This window comes from Scyliorhinus canicula, chromosome 7, assembly GCF_902713615.1.
Source record: "Scyliorhinus canicula chromosome 7, sScyCan1.1, whole genome shotgun sequence".
Classification (NCBI taxonomy): Eukaryota; Metazoa; Chordata; class Chondrichthyes; order Carcharhiniformes; family Scyliorhinidae; genus Scyliorhinus; species Scyliorhinus canicula.
Window position 1 is genome coordinate 36854336 of NC_052152.1, and position 20993 is coordinate 36875328.

At 40.9% G+C, this 20993-nt stretch overlaps 1 protein-coding gene across 6 annotated transcripts in view; it reads left to right on the top strand.

Moving 5' to 3' along the window:
* tfg (trafficking from ER to golgi regulator) overlaps positions 1-20993 on the top strand; it is a 146324-nt gene that overhangs the window by 30817 nt on the left and 94514 nt on the right. For all 6 annotated transcript variants that reach the window (XM_038801789.1, XM_038801791.1, XM_038801792.1 and 3 more), the window contains exon 3: positions 333-416. In XM_038801789.1, coding sequence (XP_038657717.1) covers positions 333-416 — 84 coding nt within the window. The remainder of the gene's footprint in view (positions 1-332; positions 417-20993) is intronic.

Genomic DNA, 20993 nt, shown 5'->3' on the forward strand with positions numbered 1-20993 from the left:
TCGTACCTTCACCCTCTTGGATGATCTTTTTATATCATCTAGCAGTTTCTGTTAGGCAGTTTGGAGGTCATTCAATTAATTCACTTCCTCACTATGAATTGGAACATCTGTTGCTGTCTTCAGTTTTCCTCTTTTCTCAACTTTGCTAAAATTGCTTGTAATGTGGAAGGTATAGATACACCTAAACTGTTAACTCATCTTTCTTTTTGTTTTTAAACATATACTAGCTGACACATTCATGTCTAGAAATTTCTGGGATTTTTAATTCTAAAAAGTGTACTGCTTCATTCATTTGGTCTTCAGTCTTAACTTTCCTGTTTTTCTTTTTGCAGATGGCGATCTTATAACCATATTCGATAGCTCGGATCTCTCCTTTGCTATCCAATGTAGTAGGATACTTAAACTTACATTATTTGGTGAGTAGGGGTATATCTTGGTAAGTTATTGCACGTTGTTCCTGTTAAAGCATTCTTTTTAATATACAGAAACTTAATATACAATATTCCAGAAATGTAAATGTTCGGGATAGTTGTGTGTCTTAACGAGAGCGCGACAAATAAAGCAAAAGTTTTAACAAACTCTTCACCCCCGATAATTATGATTATTTTCTGAAGGTAGTGATGGAGGACCTGGTGCTGGATGTCCACTTGATGGAATGACATCAGGACTTCATTGCATCCTGGAAATATTTTATTTTTAAAAAAAATAATTTTTATTGGAATTTTTTACAGAAAATATAAAATATAACAACAAACAATGAAATGCAACAAAATAACCCATAACAACTGTAACACCCCCCAGACCGGAGCAACGCATGTATCATATCCCCCCCACCCCAACAAAAGAACTTAAAAATAAATTAAAATTAAATAAACAAACACAGTCATCGTCCGTCCCCCCCTCCTCCCCCCCCCGGGTTGCTGCTGCTACTGTCCCAGTACCCTATCGTTGAGCCAGAAAGTCGAGGAAAGGTTGCCACCGCCTAAAGAACCCTTGTACCGATCCTCTCAGGGCGAATTTGACCTTCTCTAGCTTAATAAAACCCGCCATGTCATTGATCCAGGTCTCCACGCTTGGGGGTCTCGCATCCTTCCATTGTAGCAAAACCCTTCGCCGGCATCCTGGAAATATTGATGTGTTGCAAAGATAAAGTCATAAAATACTAATGTGCTGTGCTTGCGTGTTAAATTTCCCCTTTTAAGAGTCCTCTACCAGACAGCCAACTATGGAGAAAATAATTGTTGCTCAAAACATTGATCGTGTTGGCATTTTGTTTTTGTCAGAAGACATGGCTGATGCATTCATTTTCAAAGTTTGTGCATGTTTGAATATTTTCTTCGAAGGAGTATTTGTTGTTTGATGCGCAGTAAAATCACTTCAATATAAATTTCCATGGATGAATTGCGAATCTATTTCAAACATTTATTCAATTATTTCAGTTACCTGACCCTGGATGACTCGGCTACTAACTGGTTAAATATATTAAGTTATTTGGAAGCCTATTTTAATAGCTCAGTACAGGGAACACTGATATTGACTTTCTAAACCACAAAGCAACAAATAAGGTTAAGCAAAGATCCCACTCTAATCTGATTTTGGTGTCACCTGGGATGCTTGTTTGCCCAGAAATGTATAGAAAAAGAATGTTTGTTGAACATTTTCCCACTTTTCTGCAACCACAAGCTATCAAGTATTAGATTTAAGTACAGCATAAAATAGATTTGGGTAAGGTGATACATGCTCCCCATCAGTGTGGTATTTATGTTTCCCATTCTAATCTCGTGAGTGAATCTTTAGGATTGAATTTCCTGTTTTGAAGTAATGGATATATTTTAGGGGTTTGTGGTGTGGGGAGGAGCAAAAGGTCTAAATCAGGACCCCAGAATTAACCTTCAGTTTAAAAACTCAGCAGGCCAAAATTTCAATGCGGTTAAAAAAAATTCCTAATGAGCGGGAATGCCAGCAAAGGCCATTATAACCAGTGAGCAGGGTACCTGTCACCCTGGCTGTTTTAGTTGGATTTGAACTCTGATTCTCGAAGTGGAAGGGCTATAATATTAATTCTAACCAATTCCCTGTCCATTTCTGAAGTTCATTCATTTGGTTATTTTGGCATAAGTTAATGAGCTAATGACCAATATAACTAATGACCAATATAGTGGAAGCTGAATTTTCATTTGCTTTTACCTACTTTCCACTTTGTGTACTTTCTAAACCTTCATTTCCCTTTTCTGTACGCCTAAGCATGATATTTGCTGAATATTGTTTTGTTTCCCTCAAGTTACAACTCCATTTCCAACCTTGTATTCCTCCTCAAAGTTCTTGAGTATATTGCTGCTTCCGTAAATGCATACCAATGTTTCCCATCACCCATATTAAAGTAATTCGAATCCAGTTCCTACCGCTGCCAGTTGAAAATTGACTCAATTAGTGTCCGAAATAGCACCCTTTGACTGCAACCATTATGCACTATCTCTCCTCACCCACTTCAAATTCCCAGTGGTGGAATTTTAAGCTCATCTCTGGCTGCTGGAGCATGCTGAGTTTAGTTCAGCCTGAGTAACTGGCTAAGGAGGTGAACATGCCAGTGGCAAAGTATCGAAGTTTTCGGCAGAGTTCAAAAGCTCTGCCTATTTTCTGACTGTCAAAATGGAGGAGTGTGTTTCAAAATGTTTCGCAGCCAATATTTCAAGATTTTCTTTTAGGCTAAAAGATGGTCAGTTTATTACAGCAAGAATTTGTGAACATCAAAAGAGATAAATGTCCTGGTAATCTGTTCTTGCTGGTGCTGCTTGAGGGCTGAGCATTGGCCAGGACACCGGCAGAACTCCCCTCCTCTCTTCAAAAAGTATTATGGAGTATCTTTTGTCTTATTGACTTGACTGAAAGTTGTCAACAGCAATGCAGCATTCCTTCAATACAGTTCTAAAGTGCGGCAGTAGGCTCAAAGCCTTGTATTGAGCTTTTAACCCGTGACTTTCTCATTTGGAAATGACAACTATCATCTTGACTGAGATTAGATTATAGTATTTATACTCGGTATAATTTTATATTCTGTTTGATGTGGATTTTTAGTGAACTTGCATGGATATGCTGTTAAATTCACATGCAGGTTAGGAATGTGACATCATTATTGCAGTATTGAGAAAACAATAGTTCTAATCCTTCAATGTTGCTTTGAGATGGGGTAAAATTTTGGGTTTATTTAAAGGAAGGATTACTTTATGTTGACACATGCACATACATCCTCTCTTGATATAAAACAAAAACATAAAATGCTGGAAAATCTCAATGGGTCTGACAGCATCTGTGGAGAGAGCCATCATCCAGACTCTAAAAGTTAGCTCTATTCCACCACAGATGCTGTCAGACCTGCTGAAATTTTCCAGCATTTTATGTTTTACTTTTAGATTCCAGCATCTGCAATAATTTGCTTTTATCCTCTCTTGATATTTTGCTTTCAATTAGATAATTAAAATACTGATAAATGCCCTTGGTTACGCTACATGTTCCTCATGTATGCTTGTATATTAGTATTATAAAACGTTAAAGCATACATTCATTGCATGCACTTCAGAGGCATAATCAACAGTAGAAGTTAAAATGCATTTTTTCTATAATGAAGTGATGATGTGTGAGAGAATGTTTGTAAAACAAACTTTTTTTTTCTTTTCCATTCAGGCCGTTGTATTTGTTAAACAATTGTTAAGAGTTTTGCACTCGCCTATAACCATTTTTTTTAACAGGAACAAAATAAGAATTCCAGTTATGTGGAGCCATTCACAACCTTGTTGCTTTTGGCCAATTAAATACTTTAGAAGTGTTGTCACTCTTGTAGTCTAGAATGTTGTAACAAATTTGCACACCATATCCTACAGATATTTTAAAGTGTTGATGAAGGGATAAATGTTGTCTATGATACTAGGTGAACTTTCCTGTTCTCCTTCACATAACACATGAGAATCTTTTATGCCCATCTGAGGGGACAGATTGGACTTCTGTTTAGCGTCTTATCGGGTTGAAGGCCCCTCCCAACAGTCCAGCATTCCTTAGTACTATCCTGAAGTAGATTGTGCTCAAGTTTCTAAAGAGACCTTCAGACTCCGCAGTCAGAGTGCTGCCAGCTGAGACACGTTTAATACTTGACTGGCTCTTATTAAATTTATTAAGACTTGAAAATGTAATATATTGTGTTAACATTGAAACATCTTCTTCCGTACAAACCAAGCCACAAAGAAACATTTTCTGATACTAGCTCAGAATTTCCGAATTTCAATATCAATATAACGTGCGTGACCAGAATAATATTAAGACTAAGGTTAACTGACAACTATATTCTAGAGTATTATCTGATTTATAAAGTCCTCCCTTGGAATGTTTTCAAACATTACCATGGGGTTACCAGTAGAAACTGCCAGAACTTGTAGGATACTTGAGAAGAATTGAATAAACAATTTTAGAAATAAATATAAAAACCATTTCGTCTGAGACTGAATAGGATGTTAGTTTTAAACTGTTGAGCAAAGAGCAATTAAAATGAAATTCTCCAGATTGTTTCATAATCCAGCTACTGAGCAGAATGATTTGCAAAGTCGTACAGTACAGAAGAAACCCTTCTGCCCATCGGTTCTGCACCGACAAACTACACTAAATCTACCCTAACCCCACTTTCCAGCACTTGGCCCATGTCTGGAATGCTATGGCGTTTCAAGTGCTCATCACTGTACTTTTTAACGGTTGTGCGGTTTCCCTCCTCTACTACTGTTCCAGGCAGTGCATTCCAGACTCATTAACACACTCTGGGTGAATTATATTTCCTTCAAATCCCCTCTAAACCTCCTGCCCCCCATCTTAAAATGATGTCCCCTCATTATTGACCCTTCAACTAAGGGTAACAGCCATTTCCTATCGATCCTATCTATATCTCTCTTAGTCTTGTACACCTCAAACACCTCATGCAATGAATTATTTTCCTGCACACAAAGAGAAGCCCTTGCTATCCTTCAGGCGAGATGTTCAAATGATGGGAAGTTATCTTCGTGTCCTGATTAACATTCCGCCCTCGACCAATAATTAGCACCAGAGATGCAAGGTATTCACCTGCTTGTGAAAGTATCTTGACAAAGAATGTTTATGGTACTTGCATCTATATAGCATTGTTTTTTAAAATTAAGCAATTCTAATGTTTTCATGGAATCACAGAATTCCTACAGTGCAGAAAGAGGCCATTGGACCTATCAACTCTGCACCAACCCTCTGAAAGAGCACTCTACCTAGACCTACTCCCCCACCCTATCCCAATAACACTGTAACCCTACCTAACCATTGGATACTAATTTAGCGTGGCCAATCCACCTAACCTGCACATCTTTTCGTCACTGTTAGCTTTAAATAAAAGATGAGAAACATAAAAGTTCCATGTTCTGTGAAGCAGATTGGCAAGAAAGATGTGCGGCAGATGGAAGTTCTGGTCAGTCTTACATAGTTATGTCTTATCTATTGAGGCAAAGCTTAAAAATGTTTGCTCATAATTTTGGACTTCTGAGGCTGTTTAAGGCTCTGGTCAGACTCCATTTGGAATATTCTGAGCAGTTTTGGGCCCTGAATCTAAGGAAGGATACAGGAAGGATGTGCTGGCCTTGGGAAGGGTGCAGGTCGGTTTCACAAGAATGATCACTGGAATGAAGAGCTTGTCATATGAGGAGTGGCTGAGGACTCTAGGTCTGTACACGTTGGAGTTTAGAAGGATGAGACAGGATCTTATTGAAACTTAGAGTGGGCGTGAAAAGGATGTTTCCACCAGTAGGAAAAAAAAGTGATGATCCTTTAAAACTGAGATGAGGAGGAATTTCTTCAGCCAGAGCGTGATGCATCTGTGGAACTCGTTGCCGCAGAAGGCCGTGGAGGCCAAATCACAGAGTGTCAGGAGATGGATATCTCCCCAATCTCATGCCAGATTTTCACGATATATATAAATGATCTGGATGAAGGAACCAAATGTAACATTTCCAAGTTTGCTGACGACCCAAAACTGGATGGAGTTGTGAGGAGAATGCAAGGAGTCTTCAAGTGATTTCGACAAGTTGAGTGAGTGGACAAATACATGGTAGATTCAGTACAACGCAGGCTAAATGTGAAAAACAGAAAGGTAGAGTATTATTTAAATGGTGAGATATTGGGAAATATGAATGTACAAAGGAATTTGGGTGTTGTACACCAGTCAATGAAAGTGGAGAGGCAGGTGCAGAAAGCAATTAGGAAGGCAAACGACATATTGCCCTGGATTGAAAGACGATTTGAGTTCAGGAGCAGAGATGTCTTACTGCAGTTACACAGGACCATGGTGAGACCACACCTGAAGTATTGCATGTAGTTTTGGGTCTCCCTACCTGAGAAAGGATATACTTGCCATAGAGGGAGTGCAATGGAGGTTCACTAGGCTGATACCAGGGTTGACAGGACTGTCCTATGAGGAAGAATTGATTTGACTGGGCCTCTATCTATTAGGAGGATGGGAGGAGATCTGATTGAAATGTATAAAATTCTAATAGGGCTGGATAGATGAGAGACAGGAAGTTTTCCCTGTTTGGGGACTCGAGATCCGGGGACACAGTCTCAGGGCAGACCATTTAAGTCTGAGATGAGTAAAACTTTCTTCACTCAAAGGCTCGTGAACCTGTGGATTTCTCTACCACAGAAGCCTGTGGAAGCCAAATTACTGAATATATTCATGAAAGAGATTTTTAAAAAGAATTTAATGACATCAAGGGGAATGGGAAGAAACTGGGAATATGGCATTGAAATTGAGGATCACCCATGGCCATATTGAATGGCGGGCAGATTCAAAGTGCCGAATAGCCTACTCCTAGTGTCTATATTTCTAGTCTTTCTTTTCAATTGCTTCTTTATTCATCGTTTCTGCATAGATGCAGAAGAGGGTTGGTGATAAACAATACCCTTATTAAACTCCTCTTCCAATTACTCTGTTGGCCATTTTCACTGTTGCTGTTTGTCCCATGTATAGATTTCTTGAGTTGTCTATCTCTCCGGTCTTCCAGTGCCTTTAAAACTGTCAGGATCCAGTCAAACCTAGGTAATGCTTTTTCAAAAGCTACAAAACAAACATATACTTCCTGTGCAAACTTTGTTCACTCATTAATCGTATAATACTCCTCTTATCCCTGGCACCCTCTGGAATCCAAACTGGTCATCTCCAGTGTAGTTTTGGGCCTTCCTACTATCCACTTTCTTCATTACAATTCTCAATGCAACCGTTGAAGTCAGATAAAATACCAGCAGAGTTAATTTAAAAACCAGGGAAAGAACGTAACATCATTGCACAGCTTAGTAAACAAGGATATTTACTCATCAGGAAAATGGCCTGAGGACCTCACTGAGACAATAATGATCACCTAAGAAAGAAGCCAGTGGCATGTCGATATTCTGATGTGTATATGCACAAGATTGTCGAAAGTGGCAGGGCAGGTTGCAAAAACAGTTAATCAGGCACCCAGGATCCTGGGATTTATAGAGGAAAGAATTGAGTGATAAAGCAAGCAAGATGTAATGAATCTTTATAAAATACTGGTTTGACTGCAATAGGCTGGGCGGTGCATTTTAGGAAGGATGCCAAAGCTTTTTAGAATGTGGTAGCATAAGGTTCCAGGTATGAGGGATTTCATGGACATGAATAGAGTCGTAGAGGTTTACAGCATGAAAACAGGCCCTTCAGCCCAACCTGTCCTTGCCGGACAGTTTTTACCACTACGCTAGTCCCAATTGCCCTTATCCCTCTATATACATAGATTTCCCATATAACTGTCTAAATGTCTTTTAAAAGACATAATTGTACACGGCTCCACTACTGCCCCAGGCAGTTCGTTAAAGACACTCACCACCCTCTGTGAAAATTTTTCGTTCTGGACCGTTTTATACCTCTTCCCTCTCACCGTAAACCTATGCCCTCTAGTTTTAGACTCCCCTATCTTTTGGAAAAGATGTTGACTATTTACCTAATCTATGCCCCTCATTATTTTATAGACCTCTATAAGATCACCCCCAAGCCTCCCATGCTCCAGGGAAAAAAGTCCCAGTCTATCAAATCTCTCCTTATAACTCAAACCATCAAGTCCCGGTAGCATCCTAGTAAATCTTTTCTGCACTCTATCCAGTTTAATTATATCCTTTCTATAATTGTGGAATTAGCGAAATTGTTGTTTCAGAGAGCCAGCATGGACACACCATGCCAAATGTCCTCTTGTGTCAGCCATTCTATGATTCTATTTATGTGAATGTCATGTTGCTAATAAGGCTCGTCTACCACTAAGTTCCAGCCCTACTTTTCAGCAGGAAATGTAATGGTTACTGTGAATATTAAATAAGTTTTAAAAAAGAACAGGGAGGCTAAGGTGAGATGCCACTTGTGTGAAGCAAGTGGTGGAGCAATGTAAATTGCCCTGCCAGTTGGAGAGTTGCAATTTTCACCATATCTCTTCACCCCTTGAATTTGCTGGCTGATTTGCACATTAATAGCAGCATGCGTCTTTAATACTCATTACTCTTCAAGCAAGATTTGACCCAAAATTGAAACCACTATCATCTTGAAATTCTGCGATTTAAAATTTTTTTAAATTTTTTTTTTAAGCTGCAGACATGTGCCAATGGATAAGAGCAAAGTAATGTTAAGATTATGAAATGAGTAAGTGAAAGATGCCAATCTATCTATCCATTTAAATGTTTTAAAGAAAACATGTGAAATCATTAGAGATTTCATTTTTGACATTCCAGTAAAATGCAGGGTATAGGAGATATGTTAGCTTAAAATGCTCAACTTGATTAGTTTGTTTTATTGAAGATCTAAAGCAGTTTTGTGACTACAGCTTTCAGATTAGTTTTGTGATCCGAAAGTCCTTGGCTAAATTAGTATTTTGTGCCACTAGAAGGAAGTAGTGAGCTGTACGGTGTGTGATGGAAACCTAAAATAGATTTAATAGCAATATTGCTTCCTGATGAACAGCCAGAACAGAAACTAACTCCTGCCTGGTTGTCATTTGCCGAGTAAGCATGTGAAATTAACCTCCACAGGCAGTATTTAAATCTTGCTTATAGTTAACCATATTTGCTTTATGTTTTGTACCATGGTATTGCTCATCTAATTAATGAATGGATCATTGGCAGATTGTCAAACTGTAACGATTGGAGTGCCACAGGGATTTGTGCTGGGACCCCAACTATTTACAATCTATTTAATGACTTGGATGAAGGGACAGACTGTATTGTGGGCAAATGTTAGCAGAAAAACAAATTGTGAGGAGGATACAAAGAGTCTACAAAGGGAGAGATAGGTGAAGTGAGTGGACAAAAATTGGCACATGGAATATAATGTGGGAAAATGTTAAGGTAGAACAAAGAAACAACAAAGAAAAGTACAGCACAGGAACAGGCCCTTCGGCTCTCCACGCTTGCGCCGACCATGCTGCCCGTCTAAACTCAAATCTTCTACACTTCCGGGGTCTGTATCCCTCTATTCCCATCCAATTCATGTATTTGTCAAGATGCCCCTTAAACGTCACTATTGTCCCTGCTTCCACCACCACCTCCGGCAGTGTGTTCCAGGCACCCACTACCCTCTGTGTAGAAAACTTGCCTCGTACATCTTGAAACCTTGCCCCTCGCACCTTAAACCTATGCCCCCTAGTAATTGACCCCTCTACCCTGGAAAAAAGCCTCTGACTATTCACTCTGTCTATGCCCCTCTTAATTTTGTAGACCGTTATCAGGTCGTCCCTCAACCTCCTTCATTCCAGTGAGAACAAACCAAGTTTATTCAACCTCTCCTCATAGCTAATGCCCTCCATATCAGGCAACGTCCTGGTAAATCTCTTCTGCACCCTCTCTAAATCCTTCTGGTAGTGTGGCACCCAGAATTGAACACTATACTCCAAGTGTGGCCTAACAAAGGTTCTATACAGCTGCAACATAACTTGCCAATTTTTATACTCAATGCCCCGACTTGCAAAATTCCACCAACTGTTCTGGCTTGAGACAAATCACACCTCTTTAACCTGTGATTATCCCTCTCTCTGGATCTGTATTGATTTGATTACCTGCAAATGCTTGCATTCCAAGCATTGTCCGGCGTTTCTGACTTTGTCTATATAAATGTTTCTGGAACATACCTCTCCATTCACCTGAGGAAGGAGCAGTGCTCCGAAAGCTCGTGTTTGAATCAAACCTGTTGGACTTTAACCTGGTGTTGTAAGACTTCTTACTGTGCTCACCCCAGTCCAACGCCGGCATCTCCACATCCCGGCCAATGAAAGCAAGCATGCCGTATGCCTCCTTGACTACCTTCTCCACCTATGTTGCCCCTTTCAGTGACCTGTGGACCTGAACACCTGGATCTCTCTGACTGTCAATACTCTTGAGGATTCTACCATTCGCTGTATATTCCCTACCTGCAACAGACCTTCCAAAATGCATTACCTCACATTTGTCCGGGTTAAACTCCATCTGCCATCTCTCCGCCCAGTCTCTAAACAATCTAAATCTTGCTGTATCCTCTGACAGTCCTCAACGCTCTCCGCAATTCCACCAACCTTTGTGTCGTCCGCAAACTTACTAATCAGACCAGTTACATTTTCCTCCAAATCATTTATATATATATATTAAATATACTACAAACAGCAAAGGTCCCAGCACTGAACCCTGCGGAACACCACTAGTAACAGCCTTCCAATCAGAAAAGCACCCTTCCATTTCTACTCTCTACCTTCTATGACCTAGCCAGTTCTGTATCCATCTTGCCAGCTCACCTCTGATCCCGTGTGACATCACTTTTTGTATCAGTCTGCCATGAGGGACCTTGTCAAAGGCCTTACTGAAGTCCATATAGACAACATCCACTGCCCTACTTGAATCAATCATCTTTGTGACCTCCTCGAAAAACTCTTTTATCAAGTTAGTGAGACATGACCTCCCCTTCACAAAACCGTGCTGTCTCTCGCTAATATGTCCACTTGCTTCCAAATGGGAGTAGATCCTGTCTCAAAAGAATTATCTCCAGTAATTTCCCTACCACTGACATAAGGCTCACCGGCCTGTAGTTCCTTGGATTATCCTTGTTACCCTTCTTGAACAAAGGAACAACATTGGTTATTCTCCAGTCCTCCGGGCCATCACCTGAAGACAGTGAGTATCCAAGGCCTCAGCAATGTCCACTCTTGTCTCCTTCCGTATTCTGGGGTAGATCCCATCAGGCCCTGGGGACTTATCAACCGTAATATTTTTCAAGATGCCCAACACCGTGTCTTTTTGGATCTCAATTTGACCCAGGTTATCTACATACCCTTCTCCAGACTCAAAATCCACCAATTCCTTCTCTTTGGTGAATACTGATGCATAGAACATACAGTGCAGAAGTAGGCCATTCGGCCCATCGAGTCTGCACCGACCCACTAAGCTGTCACTTCCACCCTATCCCCATAACCCAATAACCCCTCCTAACCTTTTATTTGGACACTAAGGGCAATTTTGCATGGCCAATCCACCTAACCTGCACGTCTTTGGACTGTGGGAGGAAACCTGAGCACCCGGAGGAAACCCACGCAGACACGGGAGACCATGCAGCCTCCGCACAGACAGTGACCCAGCAGTGATTTGAACCTGGGACCCTGGCGCTGTGAAGCCACAGTGCTAACCACGTGTGTTACCGTGCTGAGTATTCATTTAGTACCTCGCCCATTTCCTCTGGCTCCGCACATAGATTCCCTCCCCTGTCCTCAGTGGGCCAACCCTTTCCCTGGTTACCCTCTTGCTTTTTTATGTACGTGTAAAAAGCTTTGGGATTTTCCTTAACCCCATTTGCCAATAACTTTTTGTGACCCCTTTTAACCCTCCTGGCTCCTTGCTCAAGTTCCTTCCTACTTTCCTTATATTCCACACAGGCTTTGTCTGTTCCCGGCCTTCTAGCCCTGACAAATGCGTACTTTTTCTTTTTGACGAGGCCTACAATATATCTTGTTATCCAAGGTTCCCGAAATTTGCCATATATATCCTCCTTCCTCACAGGAACATGCCGGTCCTGAATTCCTTTCAACTGGCATTTGAAAGCCTCCCACATGTCAGATGTTGATTTACCCTCAAACATCCACCCCCAATCTAGGTTCTTCAGTTCCCGTCTAATATTGTTAGAATTAGCCATCCCCCAATTTAGCACATTCACCCTAGGACCACTCTTATCCTTGTCCATGAGCACTTTAAAACTTACTGAATTGTGGTCACTGTTCCCGAAATGCTCCCCTACTGAAAATTCTACCACCTGGTCGGGCTCATTCCCCAATACCAGGCCCAGTACAGCCCCTTCCCTAGTTAGACTATCTAAATATTGTTTTAAGAGGCCCTCCTGGATGCTCCTTACAAACTCTTCCCCTGTCCAAGCCCCTAGTACTAAGTGAGTCAATATTGGGGAAGTTAGTCTCCCATCACAACAACCCTGTTGCTTTTACTCCTTTCCAAAATCTGTCCACCTATCTGTTCCTCTATCTCCCGCTGACAGTTGGGAGGCCTGTAGTAAACCCCCAACATTGTGACTACACCCTTCTTATTCCTGATCTCTACCCATTTTATTCCAGAAAGAATAAAAAGAGCCTATTAAATGGACGGAGAATGCAGAATACTGCAGTACAGTGAGATCTCTGTGTCCTTGCACAAGAATCACAAAATGTTGGTTTGCAGGTCCAGCTAGTGATTAGGAAGGCAAACAATGTTGGGCTTTATTGCAGAAGGAGTGGAGTATAAAAGTAAGAATGCAAGGATTTGGACTGGCAACTTTGGTCTTCCAGACACAGATTACAGAGCAAAATCTTGAGACTCCAACTTCCATCAACATTAACGACCTCACACTGGAGGTTGTGGTTGACTGGCAGCTTCGCACACCTTGGATCGGCAATTATCAGCAACTTGTCCCTTGATGCCAAAATCAGCACCAGGGATTGCCAAGGCTGCAGCTGTCATATTGAAGTTGTGTGGCTCAATAACAAACTGACTGAAAAAACAAAGCTCTGTGTATATCAAGTTTGTGTTCTTGCCACTCTACAGTAGTGAGACATGGACAACGTATGCATGCCAAGAAAAGCAACTGAACAGCTCCCACCTCTGTTGCCTCAGATGAATATGAGCATCTCCTGGCAGGACAGAGTGCGGAATATGGAGGTACACCAGTGTGCAGGGATCCCCAGCACATTTGTCCACTTGAGTCAGCAGCAACTCCATTGGCTGAGTCATGTGAACCAAATTGATATTGGCCACATCCCCAAACACAAACACATGTTGTATGATGAGCTTGCTCATGGCATGTGCCCAACAGGTTGCCCACGTCCGTGTGCATGTTTGTCTGCAAGCGTGCATTTAAGTTGACCGAGATTGGATCGATATGTGGGAAGTCCTCACTGCTGACAGATTGCCTAGAGACAGGCAGGAAGGGCATGAAAAATACAGAGGACAAAAGAACTGTCCAGGAGGTGGAAAAGAGAGGCCACTGGAAGGGAAAAAAAAACATCGGTTGACCTCAGACCAATGCTATTTACCTGTGCCAGCTGTGACAGGGACTGCCATTCACAAATCGACTTCTACAGCCACAACAGACAGCCTTACAGAGTTACATATACCCTCGGCACAGTCCATCATCTCTGGAGGCGATAGATGCCAATAATAACCTGACTTTGCTACGACTGCACAGTGCAGTGGTGAGACCACACCTAGAGTACTGTGCAGTTTAGGACTCCTTACTTGCGTTGGAAACCATTCCGTGAAAGGTCACTGAGGTTGATTCTTGGTACTCGAGGTGTCTTTGATGAATCGTGGAGCAGGTTAGGCCTGATCTCATCGGTATTTGAAAGAATGAGATGTGATCTTATTGAAACATACAAAATTCTGAGGGGGTTGATAAGGTAGATGCTGCCAGGATGCTTCCTTTGTGGTGGAATCTGGAACTAGGGACACAGTTTCAAAATAAGGGGTATATTAAGATGGAGATAAGGAGGAATTTATTTTCTCAGAGTCAATAGTCTTTGGAATTTTTTTTTCTAGAGAGCAGTGGAAGCTGAGTCATTAAGTATACTCGAGGCTGAATTGGTGAGAATTTGAGTAGTTGAGACATGAATGAGGTGGAGGTGAAGGCCGGGTGACGTTAGGTGATGTTACAAGTGAGAGGTTTGTAAACTTGACTAGATCAAATTGCCATAATTTTATCCTGCTATCATTTAACAGCAGTGCTATTCCCAGTTGGAGATGGTACAGAAAGTAAATGTACATTCTGCCCTGTAAGCATATTTCAGGAGTATGACGGCGATAATGCTTATTAAACTTGGCAAATGTTGTGCTCATTCATGGACAGGAAATGATAAACATACAGCGTTGAAGACATATCTTGGTCATGTTTATAGAACTGAAAATTGTATGTATATTTGTAACATTTAAGATTTCATCTTGTAGGGGCGACATGGTGGCACAATGGTTAGCACTGCTGCCTCACGACGCCAAGGTCCCAGGTTCGATCCTGGCCCTGGGTCACTGTCGCTGTGGAGTTTTCACATTCTCACTCTGTCTGCGCGGGTATTTCCCCCACAACCAAATGATGCGCAAGGCAGGTGGATTGGCCATCTTTTTATTAAAACAGTAAAAAAATATATATACAAGGCCAAACGGTACAAACACTAATTTTGGGTTGGAGAAACAGGGTACCCTCCCCTCAGTACCAATGTACGGGGAGGGGGGGATGGATACTCTGATTATTAAAACGGTTCACAACACGTTTCTACAAAAAACAAATCGTACAAGCACTAAACTTTCCACACTAAATTGTCCCTTAATTGGAAAAGAAATAGGATACTCTAAATTTAAAAAAATGTCACCTTGCTTGTGCTTTGCTTCAATGTAGATGATTTCTCGAGCTCTGTAATTGCAAGAAAAAACTCCCTAAGCTAAACAGATAGGGCCCCATTCAAAATAGAATTTAGCTATGCCTGTCCAGCTAAGTGATAAATTTTAACTGTGGGGTTCTTTATATATGTAGCTTTTGCACTAAGAATGGATACTGAGGTATGCGCGTGCCTCTACAACGAGCTGACTTATTATTTGGTGCATTTGGGCTAACGTTTCGAGTTGATGTAAAAAAAATCTTTTTATAATTGGAAGAAAATAACTTTCATATTACCAATTTGTTATGGATAGGTATATTAATATGACAGTTAAATTAAATGTTAGGCCTTACACACATTCCATTTCAGAAATGTTGTCATCATAAGCAAGTTTATCCGACATTGCACCAATTAAAATGTGTTTGTCTAATCAATATCCAGAGTAAGAATTGACCCTCGAGTATCTTGCTGTTTGAGACAATCTGTTACAACATATGGGAATTCAGCACAATCTGTGATTTATTATCTGTACAAAATTGTAATCAGAATAATTTAGTTGTTTTAAGTTGATTTGACCAAGTAAACAGACAAATTCAGCAAAAAATAAATACATCTTGGAACAATATTTTATTTGAACTCCAAGTGCATGCTGCAGTTTTGTGTACTGAGACGTTTAGTTAATTGTACATCATGTCTAGTATCACTAGAGGGTAGTATTGCATAATAAAAAAAACTGAAACTTAGAATTATTGATATGTACACAAAAAATGTACCCTCAGAATATGAGAAGTGCATAGCTTTTTAAAAAAAACTTTAGAATATAAATGTTGAGTTTGAATAGCTTTCACCAGAAAGATGATCCTTGGGCCATCTTGTTTGTCATTTACCATCTTGATAGTCTCGTGATGCAATTATGATGGAGGTGTTGACCGATATCAGTTAGTTTAAAACAGACCCCGAGATGAGTGAGGGAAATACCTTCTCCAGGCATGTTACAGTCATTTCTCAAATTGCTGAAACAAAACCAGAAAATATTGGACAATGTCAGCAGGTCTGATAGCATCTGTAGGGAGAAAAGGGAGCTAACGTTTCGAGTTTGGATGACTCTTTGTCAAAGCTCTGACAGTCATCCAGACTCGGAACATTTGCTCCCTTTTCTCTCCACAGACGCTGTCACACCTGCAGAGATTGTCCAGTATTTTCTGGTTTTGTTTCAGATTCCAGCATCTGCAGAAATTTGCTTTTATTTCATGTTGTATCCTAAAATGTTATTTTATGGAAGTAATCTATTTACATTACATTTGAATGAATCTGTTTCCACTGTCCTCCCTAGCCTGTTCGACAGGCTTACCACTTGCTCACTGAAATCATGTGTCCACAGATTCGAGTTTATTCCCGCTCTTAAGTGTAGGCCATGTTGCCTACACTTGCTCACTGAAATAATGTGTCCACAGATTTGGGTTTATCTCTGTGCAAGCGTAGGCCATGATGCCTGGTTTGACTGTCCAAAACAGGATAAAACAGTGTGTTATCTAGGTCCTTTAGAATTCTAGAAGCGGCACTTGTGAGAGTACGTTCAATTTACATAATTCATCATAATTCAATCCTTCCATCGACTCAGCCGTTCTGGTTGCTCTCCTCCATATACTTTCAGTACCTTAAATTATCCCTTTTGCACTCTGGTAACCGGGTGACTGTGCATCTTATTATTCTAAGTGCGATTGCACCGATGATTTATGCAGTGATAATACCTTGCAATTTGGTACAATCCCAACATCTGATTTGCTTTACTCACTCACTGAGCATTGCTATGATACTCTAAATTTGTCAGTCAGGACCGTTTGTTTTTTTCCACCGTTATTTTATTTCCATTTCTTCAAGAGTCCCTTACTGGATTTCTTGTCCCCAGGTGAAGTACTTTACATTTCAGGACATTGAATTTCATCTGCCACTTCCCTGCCTAATTCTCAAGTATATTAAACTCCTTCCTGTAGCTTGTTCTGTGCAACTTATTAATTTCCCATCTTCCTTACCGTTGTATTATCAACAAACTTGACCACTGCACTTGTGACTCTGCATGTCAGGTTTGTAGCTACGAAACAAAATGATTCCAAACCCTGGCTTCTTTCAGCCAACCAAGTACATTCTATGTAAAATATTTTCACTGATTGCTGCTTTCAGTACCAGCCTTTCCAGGGAAACTATCAGTGGCTTTACGCATACACCATATCCACCTCCCCAATCAAGCTCTTTTGTCACCTTCAAAGAAAACATTTAAATAGGTTAACAGCGGCTGCCCACGTGAACCCATTTGGCTGTCTTTTATTATTTTTCTTCTATTTCGATTCCCTGTGATTTTATCTTTAAGAATTTCCAGAAGTTCACCCTCAGTGAATGTCAAACTCCATGCTGAAACGTCCTCTGCAAGGAGACAACAACATACCCACAGACCACGAGGCACACAATGTTAGAGGAACTATTGCACGTGGGCAATCTGGGAGGGGGGAACTGCGGGGACCTGCATGGACAACTATTGGAAAGGCACTTTCACCACTGAATGAAACACGGGAAAAGTGGGAGGAAGAACTAGGGTTAGAAATAGCGTGGAGGACTCTGGAGTGAAGCACTGAACAGGGACAACACCTCCACTTGCACAAGACTAAGCCTTATGCAATTGAAAGTGGTGTACATAGCGCACCTAACAAGAACCCAAATGAACTGGTCCTTCCTGGTGGTGGAGGACAAATGTGAACGGTGCCAGGGATGTTCGGCCAACCACACCCACATGCTCTGGGCATGACCTGGACTTGTTGGGTTCTGGACAACCTCCTTTGAGCAATGTCCAAGGCTGTGGGAGTAAGGTTGGAGCCAAGCCCGAAAGTGGCAGTCTTCGGGTTATCAGACCAGCCCTTGGCTTTGCTTCCCTAATCACCCGAAGAAGAATCCTGCTCGGCTAGCAATCAGCAGCACCATCCAAAGCTGCAGATTGGTCGGGATTTCTCCACCTGCAGAAAATCAAATTCGCCATCCGAGGGTCAGAGAGGGCTTCCACAAAATGTGGAGGCCATTTACCAATTTGTTCAAGGACCTGTTTGAAGCTAACAGCCAATAGATCGAGGGGAGGTGGAGGGCCCCACAGGGGCCAACAAGACACCAGGGAACACAGAGAGGGAGGAAAGGAGGGTGGGGGAGGGCAGGGAGAGAGGAAAGGGGATTCGGAACAGCTGGAATAGACAACGGGGCCAAGAACAAGGCCACAAAGACGGGGCCCTGTGGCAGTGATGAAGGGACCCAGGACAAAATGGGAGCCCGCCTTGCCCCCCTCTCCCGGGCCCCAAACCATCCCACCATCACCACACACACCCCAAACAGCCAGCTATGCGATATAGAGCCCGGCCGGGGTGGGTGGAAGCAAGTAAAACAAATAGGACAAGACTCCAAAGGAACTCCTAAAACCGGGAGAGGAAGAGAGAGGATGGAGGAGGGGGAGGGAGAGAGGATGAAAGGGCGGGCAGATCGAATCGCCGGGGGGGAGTGGTGGGCCAATAAAGAACTATACATATGTAAGTACATGACAATCACTTTTGTAAACTATTCCAATAAAAAATATTTCAAAATAACAATAAAGAAAAGGGAGTTGGGGTTTTGGGGGATTATTTCCAATGTTGGACTTTTGTAAATTGTATTCGGTCTACACAGACTTGTTTATTTTTTATTGTATAAAATGAAAAACACTCATTTAAAAAACATTTTAAAAAACTGTTGAATAATCAGGTAGCTTTTGCTTTGCTTTTAATTTAAGAAAGGAATAACATTTGCTTTCTCCAGCATCTCTCCAGTTTTCAGTTTTGTTTGGGAGATTTGTGCCAGAGTTCGTGCAATTTCCTCCGCTAGCCCTTTAAGGATCTTCAGGTGCATCTTATTTCATTGCCGTTTGCACAGCTGTTCGGTTACTATGCTGGGGTAATGTAAATTGTGTCTCAACCTACCTCTGAAACATCCTGTCGTGTTCTTTGCAGGTCAGGTACCTGTCTCCCCTTTCGTAAAATTGGAGACAAAGAATATACTTAGCTCTTTTGCAGCCTGTGCAGCATCAATTGTCATGCACTCAACTGATCCCATTTTGCGGCCCCGCTCTATCCCATGTTTGCTTTTTCTCTGAATGTAACCTAATTATCCATCACATATTTCTGTAGACGATTAGAAGTTTTTTGTTTAGTCGGAACCTTTTTTGTACTGCTGTAATGCCGTTTGATATTGAAAGTATCTTGATTCTGTTCCATTTCATAGATGTAAATCTTTTTTTTCCTTCTTTGAGTTGCTGAGTCGTCTTGCCCAGTCAAGCAGGGAGTGCCTTTAAGCTTTGACACCTTTGCTTTGCATCATCACAATCCATTCAAAAACATCTTGTAGGAGTTCCATATTTATTCCATTCTTCATCCTTCAAGCTTACCAAGCATACTCTATTGACAAGTTGCCTTGTTTATAAAATTGATCCTTGCTAAAATTTGCTTTTAATTGGGTTATTACCACCTCTTCAATTCTTGTAATGTCAAACATGGTCACATTATGATCACCTAGCACATAAAGCATCATCCACGTTGTGTTGGAAATTTGGTAATTCATCTTTCTTATAATCAAATCCAAGGGTTTTTTGTCCTTTTTTTTTAGTTCTTGTACAAACTGAGTCAAAAACAGAAATCCTTTGCCTCTCTTACTGTTGAAATATTATCCTAGTCAATTTCGGGTAAAGTGAAATCTCCAAAGAACCTCGTTGGCTCCTTTGTCGTTGCCTTTCCACAGTTCCAGATCCAGGCTTTAATCCGGGTCTATATTGGCTTACCTTTGTTATCATCTGTTGGTTCTTCCTAAGGTGTCTGCCTTTTTGCTATGATATCCTCTTTAGGTGTCTCAGTTTTGGATCTTGTATATGCTATCTCCTTTTCTCCTGATAAGGTCTCTACTAAGCAACTTGTATCCTTCTCGATAAGTATTCCTTTGAAAATTGTTCCACCACGGTGTCTCTTGATGCTGCTAATAAAAAATAAATGAAACAGATGTGTCTGTTAAGTGGCTCTTGCTCCTATGTCTTGACAGAACATCAATATTCTATGCAATTGTTGGGATTGCGTCCTATCCTCACCCATTATTGACACACTTGCATGCCCAGAGGTACATGCAATAACATTCAATTGTAAGAACCATGGTAAATTTCCTTATTTCTAACCCAGGGTTACTGAGATTGATTATAAGCCCCAGTAATGTGGATCTCAACAGAGATCTTTTCTAATCTGTATAGCATAACTATTCATTGGATAATTTCACTGAGCCTTGGGGATCCTCTACAATAGTTGATACTCATAAAAATTGAGTTAGCTTGTGTGCATATGGGTTCTATTTCCAGTGACTAACTTCAGATGTGAAAGAGGGATGTGTGTGAAAGGACCTTGTTGCATGTTGCGTTCACAACTCGCATGACCACGTATCTTTCTCCTGGCCAGGTGTATCGCCATTTTGTTAGTCTGGTGTGGTTAATGTCTCTGCACAAGTGTACGGGAGCTGGGAGTCTTGTCTAACTTGCCTGATGTGTCTACAGAATGCTTCTGAATGTGAGATCAGATTTGCTTGATTTTGTTAACAATGACGCCTCATTAATTTTCTAATTTCCTGCCAAAATAGGATATAATAAATATTCTTGCAGTATGGTCAGCAATAGTAAGGGTTTTGGTGGGAGGAGGGAGACTTGTGGTAAAATGCTTTGGATCATTGATACTACCTGTTAAAAATTATCATGTTGTTTCATATGAAAATTGGCTAGAAATACTATTTATTTAAATGTGCCTTTGCATCGATATAAATATTTTCACCATATATAAAAATCTATATATAAAATCCATATATAAAATCTATAAAGACAGTTTGTTTATTTTCGCTGAGTGACCATGTTGAGTCAGTAATGGGTGTTGCTTTAGAATTGAGAATTCATAAATTTTGTCAGCATGTAACCAGTGAATTTCATCTGATGCTTATTAAAATCACGCTGATTCCAATTTTAAGTAGGCTGATCTATGAGCT